This window comes from Channa argus, chromosome 4 (genome assembly GCF_033026475.1).
Source record: "Channa argus isolate prfri chromosome 4, Channa argus male v1.0, whole genome shotgun sequence".
In the NCBI taxonomy this organism is placed as follows: Eukaryota; Metazoa; Chordata; class Actinopteri; order Anabantiformes; family Channidae; genus Channa; species Channa argus.
In genome coordinates this window covers 24,893,277-24,917,615 of record NC_090200.1, presented here as the reverse complement: position 1 = coordinate 24,917,615, position 24,339 = coordinate 24,893,277, and the positions used below count along the sequence as shown (strand labels likewise).

Here is a 24,339-nt window from a genome sequence, read left to right as displayed (position 1 = left end):
AATGAAAGATAAAGATATTGATTGTTATTCAACTAGCACATGGATGGCACATGTGGAATTATGTCTGGCTCATCCTGCTGAATTATCCATTGACTGTCATGAAAAAATGTAGTCTCTATAAAATCATAACCATTATGTTGATGATAGCCACCTATGCTGTAGGCACTGATTCACATAGATACACAGATGCAGCCTAGATACAGTCTTTGGCATTGAGAACCTGACATCTGTTTTTTCTGAAAACAAGCTCAAACGTAGACTTGCCTTATCATAGAGTACATTTCCACAGTGTTTTTGTCAATCTGACATGATCTCAGACATGATCAGAACTGATGTATGGCTTTTTGTTGGCATAATAAAGTTTTACGCTGCTTCTCTGGATACAGAAAAAGAAGAAAGACTGTATTAAGTAAAGTAATATGAAGCTCATGTGGTTTTATATTCATAACAGTAGCTTGACAGTTTCTTATTAAAAGACACCTTAGGGCTCAAAGGTCATGCACATTAAAAACTGATAATTTTATCATGCAGTTTGGCTCAACATGATAAACACATTATTGTTTGCCAAGAGTGAATCGGGGTTGATGCTCCTTTTATACCCAGTCATGATACCTTCACCTCTTATTGATTTACCTGCAACTTTTGGAATCATCCAAAACACATGTACTTCAATATTTAATAAATATTTTTTTTAATTGTGTTGCAGGCATCAAAATGTATTTAAATTGACCAAATATGATTATGCTGGTCAATGAAAACAACGAAAATCTTTTTTTTTTTGCACTTCTGAAAGAGAAAAACAGTTTTGAGCAAATTACGGTTCAAGCTAATTAACAATGTTTAGTTATTATTGCTTTTTACAAAAAGTCCCAACTTTTCATGTAATAGGGTTTCTATATAGCAGACGGCATATAACTTTATGTCTTCTGGGTGACAACAACAACAAAAATAACCACAAAAGAAAAGCTAACAGATTTTTCATGTATAAAGACACAAAATCAAATCAGATAAGTTTTTTTTGCTTCCTGATTCTAAATGTCAATCCATTGGCTGCAGTAGTACACCTAAAGATGTTGAATATAGCAGTGATAAAGTGTTGTCTCCAAATGTGTTCATTATGTGATGGCCCAGTCACATAATAGCCAAAAACAGTGGTTATAAAACTTTAAATAAATATCTGTGACTATCAAAAACCCTGCCAATTGACTCATTTTTGTCAGATTATTTATACCTTATTACACTACAAAAAGAAGCATTCCTCTCGTACACGTTTGCAGTTTGTGATCACTTTTAACAATGTAGTATTTGTCAGATCAGAATGGGAACATCTCATCCTTTTTTCAGAACTGAGTTTTTGGGAATTGTAATGGGAACACTTTCATTTTGTATTTCTGATCACTCACAAAAGAAATGATTTGATACAGCATATAGAATTTAAAAACACAACATCTGCTAACAGCACTGACTCTGCCCTTGATTTTATGAGGTACAACTGGATGCAGGGAGGCTGCAGTGGGACATTTTCTGTTCTAAATGGACCATAATCAAAATGACACATGCTGATATGCCACTTCTGTCTACTGCTAATTAGCTAATTTATTCCAATGGCGTCTAAAGGTTATACAAAATATTTGATTGTAGGTGTTCTGACCTGAAATAGACTGGTGACCTGTCCAGGATGTACCACGCCTCTCCCCTCAATCCAAATAGGATAAGCAGTTACAGATAATGGATAGATAGATCTGGGGAACAGGAACTGATTTTTGGAAGTGTGGACTTTGACAGCTGTGGGTTAAAACCATTGTGCAAATTGCTCAATCGACCTCCTGCACAGCTAAAACCGTCTGTCTGTCACATGTTGCCCATGGAGCACACAGTAGAGGACCCATGTGCACACAGGACCAAGCAAGAGAAGGTGTTTTAGGTATTTAACAGAGGTCCTAGAATATGTTGCTGGCAAACAAGTTCAATCTGACAGGATATCAGACATAGGCATCAGAAAATGGCTTTTCTATAAAACTGTAGAGTTACTCTGTGTGTGTGTGGCTACGTACAGAAACACATAGAGTGTGTAACTGTTTAAATGGATACCTGTAAGTCCATTGTGCCTACATGTATGCAAATGTGTATGTAAGTATTTATATCTTTGTGCTTCGTATGTAAAATAGATCAGTTATGTAATTAATAGTTGGAAAGGTTAAGACTAAGATAATATGCAACCTACATTTAGTGTCTGTTAAAAGTCTCACTGCAGATTCTAGACCAGTCACAGCTAAAGATGATGAGTTGCATGTGAAGAAGGCAAAATGTGATGTAACATGCTTCATAAACGAGAGGATTATTTCACTCGTTATATTATCACTGCTCATATACTGATTTCACTCTCACACACTTACATCGAATCAGCCCTTTGAAATCACCCGATGGACACCAAGCACACATAACTGCCCTGCTCAGAGGCACCTCAGATGGAGATGGTACAGACTACAGACTACAGTTATAGCAAAAACTATAGTTTCACTTTGCAGTTTACCCACTTAGGCACACTAAAGCCCTAGGAGCTGTATGTGAATTCTCTTCTTCACAGATAAATTTATTGTGTAAAACAGAAAAAGGTCAGAAATTAACAGAGGGATGATTTCCAGAATTTTCATCTACTGCAAGTGTTTTGTCCAAACTCATACGTGGTTGATAACTACTTTTTAAAATATTTGCATGTGATTAAAAGAAAAGTCTTTAGCAGCTGAGTCTAGTCTGTGTTATCATCCCATGAAATGCTTTGGATGTAAATTGCAGGGTTGGTCACATACATGGAATTTTACATTGATTCTCTAAGCCATAGATTTGCTGATACATCCACTGTTTTAACATTTAGCAGGAGGTGTGTGTGTGTGTGTAAACCTTAATTTTCCTTATGCCTCTTAAACAATACAGGGTTCAACACTAACTCTGTGAAATTCATCCTACATGTTACTAGTGTTATCAGTAACAAGTGTACCTGTACTCCTTTTGTCCTGCATCTTTCACTCCTCTCATCTGTCAAGATTGTCCCAGGATTTCATAATGTGTGTATCACTCAAAAAATGTATCTAATCAACATAATTCTTCATTTGCCAGTTAGTGTGAAATAAAATGGCAGGTCATGGTTAACACAAGCTCCTATGGTGTATGATGTCCAACTGTCTGTGATGTGCAGGTGACATGGGTTTGTCGGTTAGATCATGGTTTTTATGAATCCAGAATACTTACAGAATACTATGACTTGTTTCCAACAGAAGAGTAAACTTTATAGGTGCAGTGGAAATGCGTGTGAATGTGGTTATTACAGTGTAAAAAATAATGTGCAGCTTAAAAATCTCATGTATATACACTCATATATATATACACAAAGAATTGCTTGTCATTTGAACGGGATTTAGATGGATGGATCCTTACAACAATATTGAATGACAAGTAATCAGTAATTTTTATCCCATAGTTATTGTCTGGTAGGTCCCCTTCCACTTACTGACCCAGTCTGAGTGAAGTGTGGGGAATTTACAACATTTAGAGACCATAGTAAATATTACAAACATCAAAGATATATTTGATGACATAATTTTGAGTTGACACGTCTATTTTGGGAGATTGCAGGGGTGGATGGCTGGGTGCCAAAGCACATTTTTGTGTGAGTCCTGTTTAATGTTGTCAGTGTTGTAACCACTTCACCACCACGCTGACCTCTAATTAACATGTCATTGCATAATATAGCATGATAATGACCTATTGAGCCTCCTAGCATTTGGAACAGGAACCTACTGGTCAACAGCTATTGAACAGGTGAATTTAAACAGTAAAGAAAAAGAAAGAAAAGGAGTTCTTTGTGGGAGAAAAATTGAGCTTTAAATGACAGACTCTCTGTCTCACTCTGTGCACTTTCTCCCTTTTCACAGGTTACACACTCCTCTAAGTAAGGTACCTAAGCCTTTTACTAACCAAGGACCTGCTGATTGGACTCCTCTTTCTTCCTGTCTTTCATAATTTTCTTTCCTCCTTTTGTGTCCTTTTTATTTTGGGATGCTGACCTCCCTCCCTCAGTGATAACAGGCAGTGGCAAAGCACACACACTCTGAGGTGTTAATGGAAAGGTACAGTAGAGTAGGTTTCCTAGTCACACTGAACAGTCACCTGATGTAGACCATTCTAATTATAAGGTGTTGTTGTTCACTTCCTGTCCCATGAACACACAGGTAGTACACAAACACCCACACATTTACGCTTGTGTGTATGCAGAAATATACTTTGCACATACCATAATGGGCCCACTTATTGGGAAAACTCCTTCACATGCACATACACACACACACACACAAAATGCTAGATGTAAACAGTCTGAATGATGTAAACAAAGTCTCAGTGGGACATTGTTTCTCACGCGATGAGGCCTGTCACCTTGAGTACCTTCATTAGTTGTACGCTTTTGTGAGGAGGCACGTCAGAGGCCAACGTTTCCATAGTGAAAGTTACTATGGCATCATAAAAAAAAATGCTGCGTGAGTGTTTGTATGTGTGAGACTGTTGTGAAGGAGGAGGGGAGGGTCATAGGGAGCCATGTGCATCATTCAGGGAGGGATTGACACCTGAAGAAAAATAGCTGCAAGTCTAATCAATATGAATCTGTTCCCCTGAGCCACTGCTATGTATGTATGTATGCGTGTGTTAGCGCAGGCGTGTGTGTGTGTGTCTGTCAGATGAGGTGAGCAGCAGGCAACAGCATTTCAGCCCAGTCAGCAGTGATCTTGCCAGCCTTTGCACAACCAGACTCATGAATAGATCAGTATATGTTCTGTGTGTGTATATATGTGTGTGTGTGTGTGTGTGTGTGTGTGTGTGTGTTTGCGTGCGTTAGTGCATGGGTGCGTGCGTGTGTGTATACCATGGATATGCCATCTGCATTTTGCTTTCCCAAGAGCCATAGACACCATGCTGCTGGGTGCTTTTGGCGTTTAGGTGTGTAACGTGGCAGCAGCCCTGTCTGAACACTGTGCTGTCAGCGGGGTGTCACTGTTCGCGCAGCTCCACACAGCACAGAAGAAAAGAGCAACTTTGATATTTTCTCACTACATGCAGAATGGAAAACACCTGAGCTGAACCAAAATATAGCACAAAGAAGTTCATTCTGTCATCAGTTTACTCAGTCCTCTAATCCACTTCTCTGTGAGCATCTTCATAAAAACAGGTTTGTAAGCTGCCATAAAATCAAACAAACAAAAAAAAGCACTTTCACTAGAAGAAATGGGTGGACTTCAAACCAAATATTGGACTTTTTTTTTTATCAAGTACTGCATCAGTGTTGTACTACAATAAGATGCTGTAAGAGTAAATAAATATGGATATTTTGAATATTTATTGATGTGTGTTAAACAATCACCTTACCCACCACAGTCTGCTTGTAGATATTCCTAATAATTGGGTTTGCTGTTATTACAGATGTTTACAGACATGTCTGACTCATTGCGGTTGAATAGTAATTATTCAGCACTGTTTGGACTTTTTTAATTACAAAATGCAAAAGCAAATAGCAATATAAAAAGGGTCAAGGGGTAAATAAAGAACCTGAAATAAATTCTATAATATGAGCTGCTGAAAACGTTTTTGTATTGTATGATATGAAAAACATTGAAAGAAATACATATTTCATTTTTAATCATACTTAATTTATTTTTAACATAGAGCTTTTACAACGCGTATGCTGATTTTGGAAGCTTATTAAAAAACATAATTTATGTTAATAGTAACACAAACCAAAAGTGCCATTACTCTTACCTTTTCACCTTGGCTGCCATATGACATGAAAATTCCAAGTCAAACAACAAGAAAGAAGCCAGCAGATTTCCGATAAAATATGTGTATGTACACAATGTACAATTCAAACAAGCAACAGAAAGATCATTTGCAAAATAAAACTCTTAATTTCAAACTGTACAACAACAACAACAACAACAAAATAATAATAATAATAATAATAATAATAATAATAATAATAAACAATTGTCCAACTGTATGGCAGAACTGGTCCAGAGATGATTCCACTCACTCTTCACTATAAACATGGCTCAGCATTTTTTACTCATGTGACCTCTCCTCTTGTCATCAAGTTCAGGGATCTTGGACTGACCTGTGCACTATGCAGCTGGATCCTAAACTTTCCAACAAAAAGGTCATAAGAGGAGAGAGTTGGTGACATCTTTTCCTGCACTGTGACCTCCAGGAGCACCACATAATACAATCATGTGTAAACGTGTTTTGCAAAACATTGTGTGTGATGGCAGCTCTCACAGCAGGTTCAGGTGCATTTTCTTTTTCTCTGTGTACAAAGCTGCTAAGAGATTTTGTCAAATATCATTGACTACGTATTTCATATTTGCATTATTTTAAATAAAGTCCTGAGGCTGCAATGCAGGGGTGTTGTCTTCTTCTCAGTCAAATTGTGATGATGATGAGTATTTGTGTTGGTCTTTAATGAGTTTTACTGCTTTAGTGGAACAGGGGTTTGTTTGCTGTAACTGAACTAAAGAGTTACACAGTAGCTGATGTCTGAAGATGTGGTAGTTTAAAATGGGTGTTTCATATTATTAGGTATCACTTTGTGGAATATATTCATCAGCAACACATCTTTTTTCAGGATTGGATTTTTCAGGTTGACCGGTAAATTGTTGTGCTTAGTCTGGTGTAAAACCCAACATGTTGCTGCTCGTTTGATCGTTTGATTTGTCTCAAATGAAACCAAACATAACATTCAGAGCAAGTCTCTTCAGGCAGAAAGGCTTGCTTTGATCACTAGCTTTATTAGAAAATGAAATGGACATTGACCTTCAGGCTCATTTGCTGGCATCACCTTAAAGAACAACAACAAGGAAACAAGTTTTGGGGACTACGATAAGAGCTTTTGATTTGAAAGGTTATTTTAACATTGTTTTTGACCTGGTAACTAAAGGCACCTGTCCAGCTTTTAGTTAACGTTTCACTGGATGTTGATGGTCTCCATGTGACGATAATGATCCTCCTGTCTTTTTTATGGAACTAATACAATTTCTATTTCTTCAAACGAAATGTAAAAATTGTTGTATATTGTTGCAAAATTTGAGCACATTAATGTTCCCCAGAGGATGAACCTTTTTGATTTTAGAAAGTCCAGAAACTTGTCAAAAATAAAACTTTTGCTATAGCTAAGAGCTTCCTGTACGATTTTACGAATGTTCAGAGTCACCAGATATTAAGCGATGTTGACTCTATGTCTATTGTTATTCCAGATGGCACTGTAAAACATGTAAGTAAGGATTTTATTCATATATTGAACAATGTGTATAATGCTTTAGTAGTCTTATCATACTGTATTGTTATTGAGGGTGAATCTACAAAAAACAGAATCCAGTTTGCACTTTGATGTGTCCATGGTAAAAATGGACTCACAGAAACATCCTTTAATATTTGCAAATGCATTTCAAAGTGCCGGTGGAATATCAGAAGGAGAAGAGGTGAACTGTCTGGCACCTCTGAGAGAACAAATAAAAAGACATTAGCAAACAATCATAAAAAACTGTGAGTTCTCCCAAACAATCATAACAAATGCAAACAATTCACATAAGTCAACAAAAAGTAATATTTCAAAGCAACATAAATGACTTAATCATTATCCCTCACTTAAAATTGATTGATAATGTTTTATTTCTTTAAGCTACTGTACATCTCACACTGACCGCTGTTTCTTTATGAGTCTCCTTTTTGAAAACACAAAGAAATATGTTAGATGGACTGAATAACAAACATGCACGTACAACTTAATCTGTTTAGTAGGTTTCACAGTAGGTTTCACAGTAGCTGACACAGTAGCTTTAACCATGTGTCTTAACACATGGTCTTGTAATATTGTATGTTTTTCTAAATACACTCTTGTCAACACAAGAGTGTATTTAAGTACAGTGGTGCTTTAGGTGAAATGCTGTTAGTTTGCTGAAGCAATTACAATAAACTGGGGCTCTGTAAATGTACCTATTAAACCTAACGTCTTCTCCTTCTGATAATGTGAACAGGCAGCAAGCCTGCTAAAGGAGGAGTATATCCTAAATTCTCCAAAAGGTCTAAAATATTGACCACAACTTCACAGTAGATTTCTTCATGTCCAAATAGTAAGACCTGACTGGAAATGGACTGAATTTGTTTTACAGTTGTGAAGTGTGTGCCCAGCCAATGTCAAAGAGAGGATCACATAAGTAATGTAAATTCCCTTTTGGGGACTAAGAGGATGTGCAGAAAATGTCAAACAGTTTACTTATGTCAGTGTAGACCAAAGTCATGGACTAACCATCCAACAGACTTACTATTCTACACTTAGAAAAAAAACACCAAAAATATATATGAATCTGTTCCTAAACAGTTCCCCTGTGTGGGCCCTGTGTCATAAGATATTTACAGCTATTTAAGTTGTTTAAACACATGGATAACTAGACTGTTTTAGTCCAGTTGTACAGGCCACTCTAGAGTTTGACAGCTGTCACATAACATTCAAAAAAAATTAAAGACATAAAAGATTAGATTGATCTGACTCCAACTCATTAGATATGAAAACACTATATGGTGTAAACATAACAGTATATCACTTGTTATTTATTAGTAAACATTCCCATAGATCCAGAGAAAGTTCCATTAAATAATCCAGTTAGCAGAATGTAATTTCTACAACATGCACATTGGATGTCTGGGGTTCTTTGACTCAAATCCAAACCCAATCCTGTGGTCTGAGTTAACGTTAGCTAAAAAGCACAATGACCAGCTGATTTAGGACAACTGCTTCCTTCTTTAAGAAAAAAATCTATATATATGTATTCTGTTTTGAAAGATTATATCTTCCTCAGAAACAAATGGGTTTGGGGCCTTGGGGAGTGCCAGAGACAGAGTAGTGTTGAGATATAATACTAAAACTCTATGGTCTTTTATTGGATTTGTTAACAATAAAGATGTAGAATAACACAGATCCTATCTAACATTTGTCATACTGATATTATACCCCACTGTACTGGGCACTGAAGAGCAATGCTTTCTGAGATCAATAGTCTTAAACAATTCTGCCAAACATACTATTTATCAGTGCAATTCATCAACCCTCTCAGAAAATTGCTTTTCTATACTTCTTCATCTCGTTTGATCCTCTTTATCTTTCTGTGATCACAATCAAGTCTGCAATGCCTGGTGATTTCTCTCGCTGTCTGTATCAATCAGTCACTCAGCCTCCCCACTCTTACTGCTTCCTCTCTCTCTTTCTGCCTGGGCTAGGTCTTGGTTCAGATATCAAACATTAATCAAGGCACGTAGTGAAGCACTTGATCAGCTGTCCTATAATGATCTACATGCTCTCCTAAGCACTAATGTGTCCCATCCAGTTGATAATATTCGTCCAAGCATTTGTAGTTTTCAAGTGTGTCTGTCTTGCTTTTTTATTCTCTCTGCTTCTATATCAGCCTCTTCTCTACTTCTCTAATACACCGTCTTTTTTTTTTTGGATCCATGTCCATGTCTTCATATCATAAAGCAACATTTTAAAAGCTGTGATATTTCAATTACAAAACTCAAACCAGCCGCCTGCAGCTTAGACCCACTAGTACTGGAGAAGTCCCTTCAACTTCAGGCCTGTGAGCTCTGGCTAACCTTGACAGGCCCTTGCCATTGAGTAATGGGGATAGTCCTGCAAAGGTTTTTAAAAAATTCTCTAAAGACTCAGATTATTAAAATTCAGAGTTGGATATATCTTGGACTTATTCGACAACGATTTATTTTCTTTACCTGCTTATCCCCTCTGAAGGGCAATGGAGGCCTCACCAGCATGTGTTAAAAGGACTCAGGATTAGAGTCTGTACAGCACCACCTTGATGCACACAAAGTTACAGTTAGTAAAAGAGAGATTATCGGTTCTTTTGATCCCAGAAGCTTTCCCAGGACTCATTTTATGATCTTAACCTCCATTTCAACTGGGCGATCCTACTTTTGATTCCTGTATTGTAGTTCTAACCCAGCAAATCTTTCTGCTTTGGGAGTAGCACTTTTTATATTACTACAGGCATTTGTGATCACCAGAATGAATTCAAACTGAAGGTGGCACTTCATTCCCCTGCAACACCTGCATGGTTATTGCAGAGGTGCTGTTCAAGTGTAACTGGAATTTCTAGTACTGCCTGGGCCAACTTCAAATTGTCCAATACAGTAATTCCGATCAGCTTCCATTAATTACTGAATGTTAGTGCAGTATCACGTGAATGTAAAACATTAACCTTCCTGTTATGTTCGTTTATGAGGAACAGCCTTTATGTTCCCGGGTCAATTTGACCCCGTTTGACCCAATTTCACACTTAATTATACAAACATGTCAGAAACCAAAAAGTCCCAGAAAACATTGTTTATATCTCATCATTAACTCCATTACTAACCATTTCAATCAATATTTAGTTCAATGATGTTCTTTACTGTTCACAGATCATGATTCAATGAGCATAAGTCACTCATTTATTACAAAAAATCATGTTAAAACTTTTTTTAATGTACACTGAAAAGACCTACATATAAATTACAATAGTTTTATATGCAATTGATTTTTAAAATATTTATTTTATATTTTGAATTTTTTTTGTTTATGGAGTGATGTTGATAAATTTAAATAAGACACTGTTCTGTTCAGGGTCAAATTGACCCGTTTTAAAGTTTAACAATCTAAAAAAAATACTTAAAAGTATTTTTTCACTTTGAAACTTCTCCTGCTTGGCTTATTTAACATATAAAATAAAAATGGTTCAGTTCACATATTTGTAACCCCCCAACATGTTTATATGACCCGGCGACAAAATAGAAGCTAAAGAGAGTCAAAAAGATCAAATACTATTTGTTTCTTTGCAACTATGAGACATAATACACCCCTGTCTTACACACACACACACACACACACACACACACACACACACACACACACACACACACACACACACACACACACTCACACACACACATGCATTCTCTTGACCTCGTCTTTAAAGTGTGAAAATGCAGGTGTTGACTTTTGACAGGAACCATCTCAGTTCCCGTGGACAAACTCCACCCACATTGAGTGGCCACTCAAATGTGTATTTGGGGACGAAGACCACTGAATTTCACCATTTTTTTATGTGAATGTCTTCAAATAACAGGGGGGTAAATCATCATCACTGTATGATCACTATGCTATCTGTGTTATCACTGTGAGCATGTTTGCATGCTGATGCTCATGCTGATAAATTTAGCTCAAAGCAATGCCATGCCAAGCACAGCCTCACAGAGCTGCTAGTGTGGTTGCAGACTCTTAAATTCTCACAGCTTAAGACAGAAACATTAACAAGAACCTACAAAAGAGACATCTAATCTCTGAGGTTAATTCCTGGAACTGTTTTGTCAAAGCAGGTTACACACAAGCTGACAAGTCCACCCAGTAGAGGCTGGTTGATTAACCTTGGTGCCTTCCTGCTGTAAGGCCACAAGTTTAAAACACTCAGCCATTAGAGTTTAACTGCACCACCCTGTTAGACCCCCCTGGTGACCTCAGAGTTAGATGGAAAAGGTTCATTCAAGCCTGGCAGACAGATCATTAGTTTACATGCCAAACTAGGATCAACAAATTCCTGCCAAATGAACAGATGTTGTTCCTGGCCTTGATTTCCCAACTGCACCCCCAGAGCTCATTTCAGTTTGAATAGTGGCTGGTGGAGATGCCATACAGCACTTTCATGAAGGGGACTTCTTCCAAAGAAGTGAAAAAATTAAATTCAATTATCATGTGACTACTCTATACTTATGATTTTGTATACTTTAACATACAACCACTGCTTTTCAGTTAGACAGCTCTCATTCAGAAAACTATCTTAACCAAATATTTATTCAACCTTAAATTTATTTAATCCATATGCAAACAGTAACATTAAAATGTTAAACCTTTTTAAATTATGATTTAGGATCGGGCTCATCACCCAATCTTGACATCACAGTGAGGTTGCCATTTGTGCCTGATAAAAAAAAAAAAACCTTTGTTAGTGGCATTCCATGTTTGGTGGGCTGACATTTAGACATTAACAGGCATTATTGTAGGAACCTATGATTGTGATGAGCTTGTCTGTTACTTAATTACGCTTCTTAATTTTTTTCAATGACTCCTTTGATAAGTTTAGCATTCACTGTCCCTGTTATCTCTTCCTCCACTTCTTCTCCCACATGTTTTCTTTTCTTCTTCTCTAGCAGATTTTCCTCCCCAGGTCTTCATTAAAACTTGATGTAGATGAGAGAAGCCAATAATCTTCAGGCCCTCTTAACAACCCTACCTGAAATCAATAGGGTTCCTAGAAAAAAAGACCACATTGAGAATGTGAGGGGGGGAGGGTCTGCTTCATCAAATATTAAACAGCTGTTCTCTGGGGAAAGGGGGAAGAGTTGTGGCGATGCAGCGTCTGACCCAATTAGCATCTCCTGTTCACCTGCCAGGCTCCAGCCGGAGCTCCACTCTGACTTTTACTTATCACGACAAGCCACTTCTGGGACAGTCACACACTCTTCATGAACGTTATCCCTGCCCGTCTTGTACACTAATCATGACATGATGCATCTGTGCTTGTCCCACCATTGAAGAGGACCAGTTTAGCTCAGTGAAATATTGGTCACTACTAGCTCTAAAATGATGCCACTGCACAGAAGAGCTGGCTGTCAACAAGACACAATAAGGTTCCTCTGGGATGAGCAAAGTCTTTAATAACATTGTCTCAGCTTTTTGTGTTGCCCGTCATGAGGTTCTTCAGGGACCGTAGCACACTTAAGAGGATTTTTATTTCAGACTTATGATATTCTGCAGAATAGACAATAATACTGTCCAGGTCTGTGAAGACAGGGTGTTTAATCAGCATCTGTCCAAAGCATTTTAATATCTTTTTTAATATAATGTTTTTTACTATGACGTATTCTCAGTGCTGTCTCCAGCAACACAGAGAAAACAGACTGTACCCTACTGTCCCACCACCAAAAGACAGACAGACTAAATACAGCAAATAGACAGTACACATATTGGAGCATTTAGCAAGCAAATACCCAGATATTTCCCCCAGGAGTTGGTGGAGACCAAAACAAGCTGAAAGGAGAGTGAATATTTGCCTTTCATTGATCAAGGGCCTGGAATGTGACTTTAAATTAACGTTTCTCTGTTTCAGCATGATTGGAAAACAATAAACACCTTACATATTTTTTGTTGCTGTAAATACTCAATAGTGCATTAAGTATGTATTAGATCAGTATTTGCTGCACATGTGTTAGCTATGAAGCTAACACATGTGCTAACTCACAGCTATTTTTTTTTCTTTTGGCTTATCCCGTGAGTTCAGGGTCGCCACAGCGGATCACTTTATTATTTGATTTGTCACAGTTTTTACGCCGGATGCCCTTCCTGACACAACCCTATTCAATTTCTACCGGTACTGCACAGCTGGGGAGGGGAATGGGCTGTTAGGGGTTCAGTGACACTTCGACATATAGCTGGGACCGGGGATCAAACCATTAATTAGTAACTCTAAATTGCCCGTAGGTGTAAATCTGAATGTAAATGGTTGTCCGTGTGTCTGTGTTGACTGCAGACCTGTCCAGGGTGTACCCTGCCCCTTGCGCTATGACAGCTGTGATAGGCTTCACCCTTGGTGACTCTAAACAGGATAAGATAAGGAATGGACTTGTTTGTAAAATATGATTAAAACATGAAATATTCTTCTTGGAAAAATAATGTACTGTATGTCACACAAGGTTCCACAAAAAGTATGATTACCAAAGAAATGTTTTTACACCTACTTCTTTAAAATTTCTGATCAGTTCTCAGGATAAACAACAGATGCTGAGCACTTTTTTGTATCATAATGAACCCATTAATAACAGAAATGTCAGTAGTGATAACTATTCAAACATTGTAATTCAATAGGCAGGTAGTCAGTGATCTGGACCTCCTTTTGTCAGCCGTTTGTCCATCACTTGTTCTGTCAAAGGAAAGTAGAGATGAAAGGTAGTTGATTATACCAGTACAATATGTATCATCCTTAAAACGTGTTTTTAAGGATAAGGTTTGTGTCAATCACTTTTTCAGTATTTCTATTTAAGGGAGTACATTGACAGTTGATTTAGTTTTATAATACAGGCCGGAAAGTTTGATGATTCATTTTAAGGATAAATTGTCATTTCTCCATCCGAGGCAACTCTTGTTTCTCACATTATCATAGTTAGAAACATAATTACTACTGTCACACTGATACAAGAATAAAGACAGAAAGGCTGACTAATAAAAAATGTTGCAGCCTGACAGTCAGACTCAATTACTATTTTTTTTTAGTATTCAGTCTGACTTCCTTATCATTTGATTGATAGTAATCAATTACTAGTGAGCGACACTAGTGACTGTCTCCTTAAATGTACTTCTGCACCATTCTGGGTCCTTATTCTTCACATTTTAGTTTTTCATAGGTGGCAGCTCTGGACTGCAGGCAGCCCAGTTTAGCAGTCAGACTCTTCTACTACTGAGCCATGCTGTTTTAAATGTACAGAATGTGTATTGACATTGTGTTGCTAGAAAAAGCACAACCTTCCCTGAAAAAAATGTAATCTGGATGTCGCTTCAGAAATTATGTATATCATCCAATATTAATCGAAACTTTACGGATGTGCAAACTATGTTCTGTTCTAACTATGGTCTGACAATAGGCTGTATGGTCTCTCTCTTTTTTAGCCCAGAGGAGCAAATTCTGACCCCTCACAGGATCACAGGACAGTTTCAATTTAGGAGTCCTCAGCCCATTTTAAATGAGCTTGGGCTCAGATAAGAAGGTGGCATTTTTTGATCTAATTAATAAATGTTTTTCGTTGCATTATTTTTCCTTTGCATTTGTGGATGCAGTGAGCAACTATGTTTAACATTCTCTGAATGTATAAACTTAAGATGGTGAAAAATGCAGAATTTGAAATCCCCAAATTCTTAGCAACCATTAAACCAGATGTTTTAATACATAAATGGCGACCAAGAATACCACTGAAAATGAGGTTTTAAAGTTAAAGTAAAAAAGAATGCTACTCAAGCAGAAATGAGGCTGAATCAGTGTCACTTTGATAATGTCTCTCTCAAAGCTCCATCCCATCTGCTGAAAGTGGTGTAGATAAACTAGCATATTTTCTTTTCCCACTGAATTCTTTGTACTGTGGCTCTAGATTCCTTGTCGTCATCCTTTAACTTTGTTTTCTTACCTACATTTTAATGTATGTTATCTTAGCTAATGTGCACAGCCTAAATTGTGGCGTTTATTAAGCCATAAGTCATTGATAGACACGTCTCAAACTCCTGTGCAAGGGGAGCAGCTGATCTGGATGGACCTGGTTGACAGTCTATTTTCATGAGACTACTACTCCTTGAAGTCTTTTCCCCCTAAACCAGATTAAAATTTACTGCTTCTTAAAAGATGGGAGAGGATCGACCTAATCAAGCAATAATACTGCAAAGGTTTTAATCGGGTCTGGTCCTCTGCAGTGTCTTTTTGAAAGCTTAGTCCTCTGTTTACAAGCCTTAGTAAATGGTGGTAGAACAGAACGCAATGGAATTTTTATAATTATTACTTCAAAAGACATCAATCAATGCAACCGCAAGGGGGCACAAGCCAGTGTCTTCTTGTGCCAGTCCCAAGTCTGGATAAATGCAGAGGGTTGTGGCAGGAAGGGCATCCGACGTAAAACACATGCCAAATCAAACATGCGAATCGTGACAAAGGCTTCCATACCGGATCGGTCGGGGCCCGGGTTAACAACGACCGCCACCGGTGCTGTTGACCTACAGGGTACCGGTGGAAATTGGACTACTGTTGGTCGAAGACGAAGAAGAAGAGGAGGAAGGTGTGTTCGTAGGCAGAGAGAGAAGAGGAAAGCTAAGAATGTAGGACTGACAGTAGGGACTTTGAATGTTGGTACTATGACAGGGAAGGCTAGGGAGTTGATCGACATGATGCAGAGAAGGAAGGTGGACATACTGTGTGTCCAGGAGACCAGGTGGAAAGGTAGCAAGGCTAGAAGCTTAGGAGCAGGGTTCAAGTTGTTTTACCATGGGTCAGATAGGAAGAGAAATGGAGTAGGAGTTATATTGAAAGAGGATTTTGTGAGGAATGTTCTAGAGGTGAAAAGAGTATCAGACAGGTTGATGAGCCTGAAGCTGGAAGTTGAAGGGGTGATGTTCAATGTTGTGAGTGGTTATGCCCCACAGGTAGGATGTGAGTTAGAAGAGAAGGAGAAATTCTGGAGTGAGTTAGATGAAGTGATGCAGAGCATCCCCAGAGGTGAGAGAGTTGTCATTGGTGCAGATTTCAATGGGCATGTAGGTGAAGGGAACAGAGGTGATGAGACTGTTATGGGCAGGTTTGGTGTTCAGGACAGGAACGCAGAAGGTCAGATGGTGGTTGACTTTGCAAAGAGAATGGAAATGGCTGTAGTAAACACTTTCTTTCAGAAGAGGCAGGAACATAGGGTGACGTACAAGAGCGGAGGGAGAAGCACTCAGGTAGACTACATCTTATGTAGACGTTGTAATCTGAAAGAGATCAGTGACTGTAAAGCATTGGTAGGGGAGAGTGTAGCCAGACAACACAGGATGGTGGTGTGCAAAATGATGCTGGTGGTGAGGAAGATAAGGAGGACTAAGGCAGAGCAGAGGACGAAGTGGTGGAAGTTGAAAAAGGAAGAATGTCGTTTAGTTTTCAGGGAGGAGCTGAGACAGACTCTGGGTGGTTTGGAGGTGCTTCCAGATGACTGGACTACTACAGCTAATTTGATCAGGGAAACAGGTAGGAGGGTACTCGGTGTGTCATCTGGAAAGAGGAAAGCGGACAAGGAGACTTGGTGGTGGAACGAGGCAGTTCAGGAGTGTATACAGAGAAAGAGGTTAGCTAAGAAGAAGTGGGACACTGAGAGGACTGAAGAGAGTAGACAGGAGTACAGGGAGATACAGCGTAAGGTGAAGATAGAGGTGGCAAAGGCCAAACAAAGAGCATATGAGGACTTGTATGCTAGGTTGGACACTAAAGAGGGAGAGGTGGATTTGTACAGGTTGGCCAGACAAAGAGATAGAGATGGAAAGGATGTGCAGCAGGTTAGGGTGATTAAAGATAAGGATGGAAATGTATTGACAGGTGCCAGTAGTGTGATGGGAAGATGGAAGGAGTACTTTGAAGAGTTGATGAACGAGGAAAATGAAAGGGAACGAAGAGTAGAAGAGGTGACTGTTGTGAAGCAGGAAGTAGCAAAGATTAGTAAGAGTGAAGTGAGGAGGACATTGAAGAGGATGAAGAGTGGAAAGGCAGTTGGTCCTGATGACAAGCCTGTGGAGGTATGGAAGTGTCTAGGAGAGGTGGCAGTAGAGTTTCTGACTAGTTTGTTTAACAAGATCTTGGAGAGTGAGAGGATGCCAGAGGACTGGAGGAAAAGTGTACTGGTACCAATTTTTAAGAACAAGGGAGATGCGCAGAGCTGTGGCAACTACAGAGGAATAAAGCTGATGAGTCACACAATGAAGTTGTGGGAAAGAGTAGTGGAAGCTCGGCTAAGGGCAGAGGTGAACATTTGTGAGCAGCAATATGGTTTCATGCCTAGAAAGAGTACAACAGATGCAGTATTTGCTTTGAGGACGCTGATGGAGAAGTACAGAGAGGGTCATAGGGAGTTGCATTGTGTCTTCGTAGATTTAGAAAAAGCGTATGACAGGGTGCCGAGAGAGGAGCTGTGGTATTGTATGAGGACGTCTGGAGTGGCAGAGAAGTATGTTAGAGTGGTGCAGGACATGTATGAGAGCTGTAAGACAGTGGTGAGGTGTGCTGTAGGTGTGACAGAGGAGTTCAAGGTGGAGGTGGGTCTGCATCAAGGATCGGCTTTGAGCCCCTTCTTGTTTGCTCTGGTGATGGACAGACTGACAGATGAGGTTAGACAAGAATCTCCCTGGACTATGATGTTTGCAGATGACATTGTTATTTGTAGTGAGAGCAGGGAGCAGGTGGAGGAAAATCTAGAGAAGTGGAGGTCTGCTCTGGAAAACAGAGGAATGAAGCTTAGCCGCAGCAAGACAGAATACATGTGTGTGAATGAGAGGGACCCAGGTGGAACGGTGAGGTTACAGGGAGCAGAGGTGAACAAGGTGCAGGACTTTAAGTATTTAGGGTCAACGGTTCAGAGCAACGGTGAGTGTGGAAAAGAGGTGAAGAGGCGAGTGCAGGCAGGTTGGAACGGGTGGAGAAAAGTGTCAGGTGTGTTGTGTGATAAAAGAGTATCAGCGAGAATGAAAGGAAAGGTGTTCAAGACGGTGGTGAGACCAGCAATGTTGTTCGGCTTAGAGACTGTTGCACTGAAGAAAAGACAGGAGGCAGAGCTGGAGGTTGCAGAGCTTAAGATGTTGAGGTTCTCTTTGGGAGTGACGAGGATGGACAGGATCAGGAATGAGGACATCAGAGGGACAGCTCATGTTAGATGTTTTGGAGATAAAGTCAGAGAGGCCAGATTGAGGTGGTTTGGACATGTTCAGAGGAGAAACTGTGAATATATCGGTAGAAGGATGCTGAGGTTGGAGCTGTCAGGCAGGAGGTCTAGAGGAAGACCAAAGAGGAGATTTATGGATGTAGTGAGGGAGGACATGAAGTTAGTTGGTGTGAGTGAAGAGGATGCAGAGGACAGAATTAGATGGAGGCACATGATTCGCTGTGGCGACCCCTGAAAGGGAGCAGCCGAAAGGAAAAGAAGAAGATTACTTCAAAAGACATCAATCAAATGCTCACCTTCCTAGAAGAATTTTCTCATACTTAAGTCTGACTTAACAATCAGCTTTGAGCTTCAGTGAGATGCTGTAAATATACATACAAAGTAAGTGATTTGTGAGACTGGATTCTCAGGAGACTGTGTGTTTGTGCATGAGAGATGCACTTTAGTGGCTGACTTTGAAATCCTGAAAGAAGCATCATCAGGGGATTCTCCACCTTTCTGCAAAGACATAAACAAAAAGCTATTTTCTTAATGTGTCCCTTGGTTTAAAAATAGGATTTATACTGTACCTCCATCATTAATTCGAGCCAAAAGATTCTGATGTATAAAAAGATGTATAAAATCAGGGAATCATATTTGGAGGTTGCATAAAACTAACAGCTTAGGTTCAGCTTAACCTCCTTAACATATAGGCTGCTGGCATTATAATGCATATCTGATATAAATATCAGATTCCTCTTACTTCTGCCAAGGCACATATTGTCATGCATGTCACATCATTCTCTAACATTTGTACCTACTTTGATTTGACAGTAAAAACCTCAACTTGTCATCCAGTGTCCTGACAATTGATGCTGACAGCCGACAAGATGTTACCTGAGCTGCCTGACACCTGACAGATTTGTTGTTGCTCTTGCTTCTATCCTTGTCTGAAAGATGATTGGCATGCCGAGTTTGGATGCACTGCATTTGCTGTATATCATTATTAAAGCTGGAGTAAACAAGATTTTCATGTCAACAATGACTTTATGTAAAGAGGTCACTTGTAGGAATGAAACCATACAGACTAGGAGCATCACTCTGCAGCTTCTTCCTCATCATAAGAGCTTTTTAGCGCCTTTCAGCATATTATTTTGGTTTTGTGGTTCACAGATTTCCCATGTGCTTCAGTCCCACTTCCCATTGTGTCTCTTCAGAGACATATTTTCACACAGATTTCACCCAAATCAAAAACTCACATTCACATTCACAAGAGGCACCATACACTGGGACTGTATCTAGCCTTTATATCCAAAGTATTAAAAAAACAATGTGAAGAGCAGAGTGAGATGGTAGATAGCTATTATTAATTATTTAACAAGGTGAGCTACTGAAATTAGCCACTGCTTGTCATTTTAATATGAACTTACTACCAAAATATGCCATTACTTTCCCTAACAACCGTATGGCCATCACCACATACTAAAGTGCTGTAGTGTAGTTTTTTTACTTCTGGCAAATGTATTTAGGTTTTATAAATCATAAAAGTCATCTTCATATGTAAAGAGGATGTTATTTTCCACAATAATATAAATGCCAAAGGAAAAAAGCCCATTTACTTTTTGTTGAGAGAACAGGAAAGATAAAAACTGGGTTTACTGCAGCTGCAGCCCTCAATAAAACATAAAAATGAAAATTGCTGTAAAATCGCTGTTTAGTTTCTACAGTATTGTAAATTATGCTACATTAATGGAGCAATCTGATAGTTTGGTGTCTCTCTTCATTCAGTTGACTGTGTGCTCAAGTGGAAACAATGACAGTGGTTGCAAGTAGCTGATAATGATTTTCACGTTGACAAAAGAGAAATTGAATGTTGCTTTTTATTCTCCTTTATGAACTTACAACAACTAGTAAAGCTGACTCAATTGCATACACAGTATTTGCCATTTTTAATAACCATTTTACATAAATGTAGCTAGATACAGAAAGATGTGTCATCTCAGTTGTCAATTCCCTCCCCCTTTACTACTACTACTACTACTACTACTACTACTACTACTACTACTACTACTACTTCGTTTACTACAGCTACTCTACTGTATAGCTGATGATCTTCCCAATTGAGGAACACATCCACCCATTGGAACAGCACCTATTTACTCACTCAACAAATCTGAGATGATATTGAGTCTTGTGGAACGTGGACAGCAGGTCTAGTCTAGTTTTGGGCTACTTGTCATCCAGAGAGTTGTTCTTTGCATTTATTGTTACTCAACATGTGGTCCTTTCTAGCAGTTAAAGAGCTGCTGTGATGAAAAGCAGCAACAACAACAACAACAGAAGCTTTGGAGTGGATTAGGCGACGGTGAGGGCCCTCAACTGTGTTTTTATATGATTTAGAAATTGAATTTGAATCTCCCACTTGAAGAGCTGGCAATGATGAACATGCGTCTACTGTGACATCACACAATGATAAGCCTCTAAAATGACCCCACTGTTCTGAAACACCCTGTTCCCTCAGCCATTCAGAGTTAGGCTCGTGATTAATGCAAGTGTTATGTTAAACTGGTGATAGAAGACAGAAGGCATCCTGAGCCCTTTTGTAAAGATGGACCTGCAGGCAAAACTGTCATACATATGACATATGAAATGTCATATGTACTGTATGTTTAAATTATACTAAGTATTCATATAAATGAGTCAAAACCACCATAATATGATTAAATGCAAAGATAAACACATTTAAGACGACCCACATTGTGTGTGGGTTATCACATCTTTAACTATTTCTGTGAATGAGCTTTAAGCCTGAGATGTTTGTGTTGTCTTTTGGAACACAATCTGATTACTCAGGGTACTTTCCATTTCCTAGCCAACCAGCCTTGACATACAGTATCTCATCACTGATGTGAGCAATCGATCAGCAGCTGACTGAGAGGCAGTGGTGAGGACTGAAGATGGACCCACAGCTGTCTGTAGCTCTGTGTGTATGATAAATAATACTCAGCCTCTCAGTCTTTTTGAAACAAACGGCCATATAGACAGCTGTGTCTCTCACTGCACAGTTGCTCCTTTTATCTTTCTCATGCTCATCCAACAGCAAAAAGAGAAACAAAAAAACTTTTAATGTAACTGCTCTGAACGACTTGCCAGTTCACATTGCAAACTGTAGCGAGTTCAACCCTCTAAAACTTCTATATGAAATGTGTGCATTTGTGTTTTCCAGTGCGGAGCCCATGCCCTGTTGCTGCCGCTTCAGCCAGAAGGTGTCACTCCATTTATAAAGGTTTCGCTCAGTGTCTGATGGCACTGGGCGACAGTCTGACGGACAGTGCCCGCAAGGACGAGGACGTACATGAGATACACTCCATCTGCAGGTCAGTGCAGTCACGCACACAGAATGCCAAGTCTAACACAGAGAAACACAAACACTGTCTGAAAAAGCAAGCATAAAGCACTGAGTGCGTTGAATGGGAAGTCTGCCAAGCTTCAGTTTTCAAATATGCATCTCTAGAAACACAGGGCAGTTAGGTCAGTAATAGTGAGTATTGGGGTACTTTAGGAAAACAATTTTTAAAAAATATGGCTCAGACAGCTCCCAGGACAAGGCAACACATTCTCTGAGTTGGAAATATGTATGCAAGGCTTTGGAAAAGTTTGGCCAAGCATTTTACAGTTCCACAAAGTCAGTTTGCTATCTGATATCAATAGGGCATGTCCAAGCTGCACATCTGTACAATACCACAGATCGAAGTCTTTGCGCTCTAATCTCTCACTGGACTTTCTCTTGACCTGTTCACATGCAGGGAGCATAAAGTTTTCTTCCAATAACTGTGTGCAAAATGAATTATGATAAACCTAATATACTGCAGACACATAGTTTGAGGGTCGAAGGAGTCGAGGAGAATCGGGAGTCAGAATGTGTTAGTGTTATTATCAGTCCTTTCACAATTTCACAGACTTGTTGTCACCTTCAGAATAATCATAGGCTATTCATGATCGTTACATTTGTTGGTCGGAACAGGCTTTAAAGTTAATGTAATTTTCTCTAACCAGTGATTCATACTATTTCCACATGAATTCAGAGTTGTTACCGACGCACCATAGAAGAACATAATGTAACACAAAGAATTTTCATTTTTCTTTAATTCCTTTCTCTCCTGTTGCAGTTTAGCATAGAGAAATCTCTTTGTGATCTGTCATTGACATCAAACATCAAAGGATGAATGATTCCAGATAAAATAAAATTACATTTAACTGACTACGGTTCTATGAGAGGAATACTGAGTGTTTTATTGGCACAAACAAGATGACTGCACTGATTATGCAGCACAACTGCTACTGTAGTTTGAGACTGTTCAAGTGTGAGTTCAAGTTGAAAAAGAAATCACTTCTTCTACGTGAGATTTTTTTTTTAAACAAAGCCAGCAGAGTTCATCTGGGCGATTTTATTCTCTATCTCAAAATCAGACCGAATTTAAAATGCTAATAGAATCAAATACCAAAAAGAGACAATGCTGATTTGTTAGTAAATTGATTTCATTTTATTTTTTTTAAAGAGTAAGTGTTCACCACAAACTCACTCGCTATTAACTCACTTTAATAGCGCTTCCTCCTCTCTCCCACCAGCACATCTTCACTCTACAACTCTCATTTTAGCCTCTCATTGTTTCGGCTGGAGGCCTGATGATGCTGATTAAACATGCAGAACATCTCACACTTCCCTCCTCTCCTCTCCGCTTCTTTTTTTTCCTCTCACCACTTCATTTCTCGATATATCCTGTATCCATCCGTCATCTCTCTCTCTCTCTCTCTCTCTCTCTCTGTCATCTCTGCAAACCACTCTATTTTTACACACCTCTGTCATCCATCTTACAGAGACGTTGGATCCTATCGACCAGGGAAAAGTGCCGCTAATGTGTGAGGGGTCTTAGAATAAGATTTCTGATTTGAGACCAGTGTTTCTGTCAAGTAAACTTTGTAGACTGAACTCCCAAATTTATGACGGCACACTGTACACAGATAGTGACCAAAGAGGCCAAAATAAACATTACCCACGCATACTGCAGAGCTGAGAGGTTACTTAGTTATTTCATGCAATATAAGAGTAGCTGTGAGCCGCATCCTCTTCTCACTGTATAATGAATGAGGCCTTAACAAACTAAAGAGCACTTGATTAGACAGTGACAGTGACATCTTACATGCTCCATTAAACACAGCTTACAGATGATAGACAGTTCACTTGGAGGTGCAATTGCTCAGCTTGCTGCATGTGACTCGGTACTTCTGACATCGGGGGATTCATTGAGGAACCTCCTTTTTTTCTAAACACATTTCAATTGAGATTTACAAAGCGTGACATTATCGTCCTCGAGAAAAACATAATGGAGTTGTTATTCTGAAGGATGTGTGTATGTACAAGCCTCTGCGTGCAGTATCAGTCATCTCACTGATATCTTGGCTCAGCTTTTACTGCATGTTGTGGTCCAGCTCTTCCTGTTTCCCTTTCTCTTTTTTGATCCACTGTTCTAGGCAGTTGGTCCATTGAAATATTTACCATCTTTTGGGTCGATCGGAAATTCATGGACCCCAGATGATGACTTTACGTCTGATACAGTACTGAATTTATGTCAGTGCGAAAGAAGCCAACATAACTTACCACTAAGTTATTTGTGTGGTGGTGTTTTCATTTTGTTTTTAGTTTCAAAAATACAAAAACACAGTTAGTTTACCAGTGACTTTTGTTTAAAGAAATGTGTGTGTGTGTATGTATTTTTTGTTTTGTGG

The 24,339-nt window shown here is 39.0% G+C and overlaps 1 protein-coding gene across 1 annotated transcript in view; it reads left to right on the top strand.

Annotated features, from left to right (window-relative positions):
• Positions 1-24,339, top strand: part of nrn1la (neuritin 1-like a) — a 71,947-nt gene that overhangs the window by 27,460 nt on the left and 20,148 nt on the right. Inside the window, exon 2 of the mRNA XM_067502782.1 lies at positions 21,779-21,929. Coding sequence (XP_067358883.1) covers positions 21,779-21,929 — 151 coding nt within the window. The remainder of the gene's footprint in view (positions 1-21,778; positions 21,930-24,339) is intronic.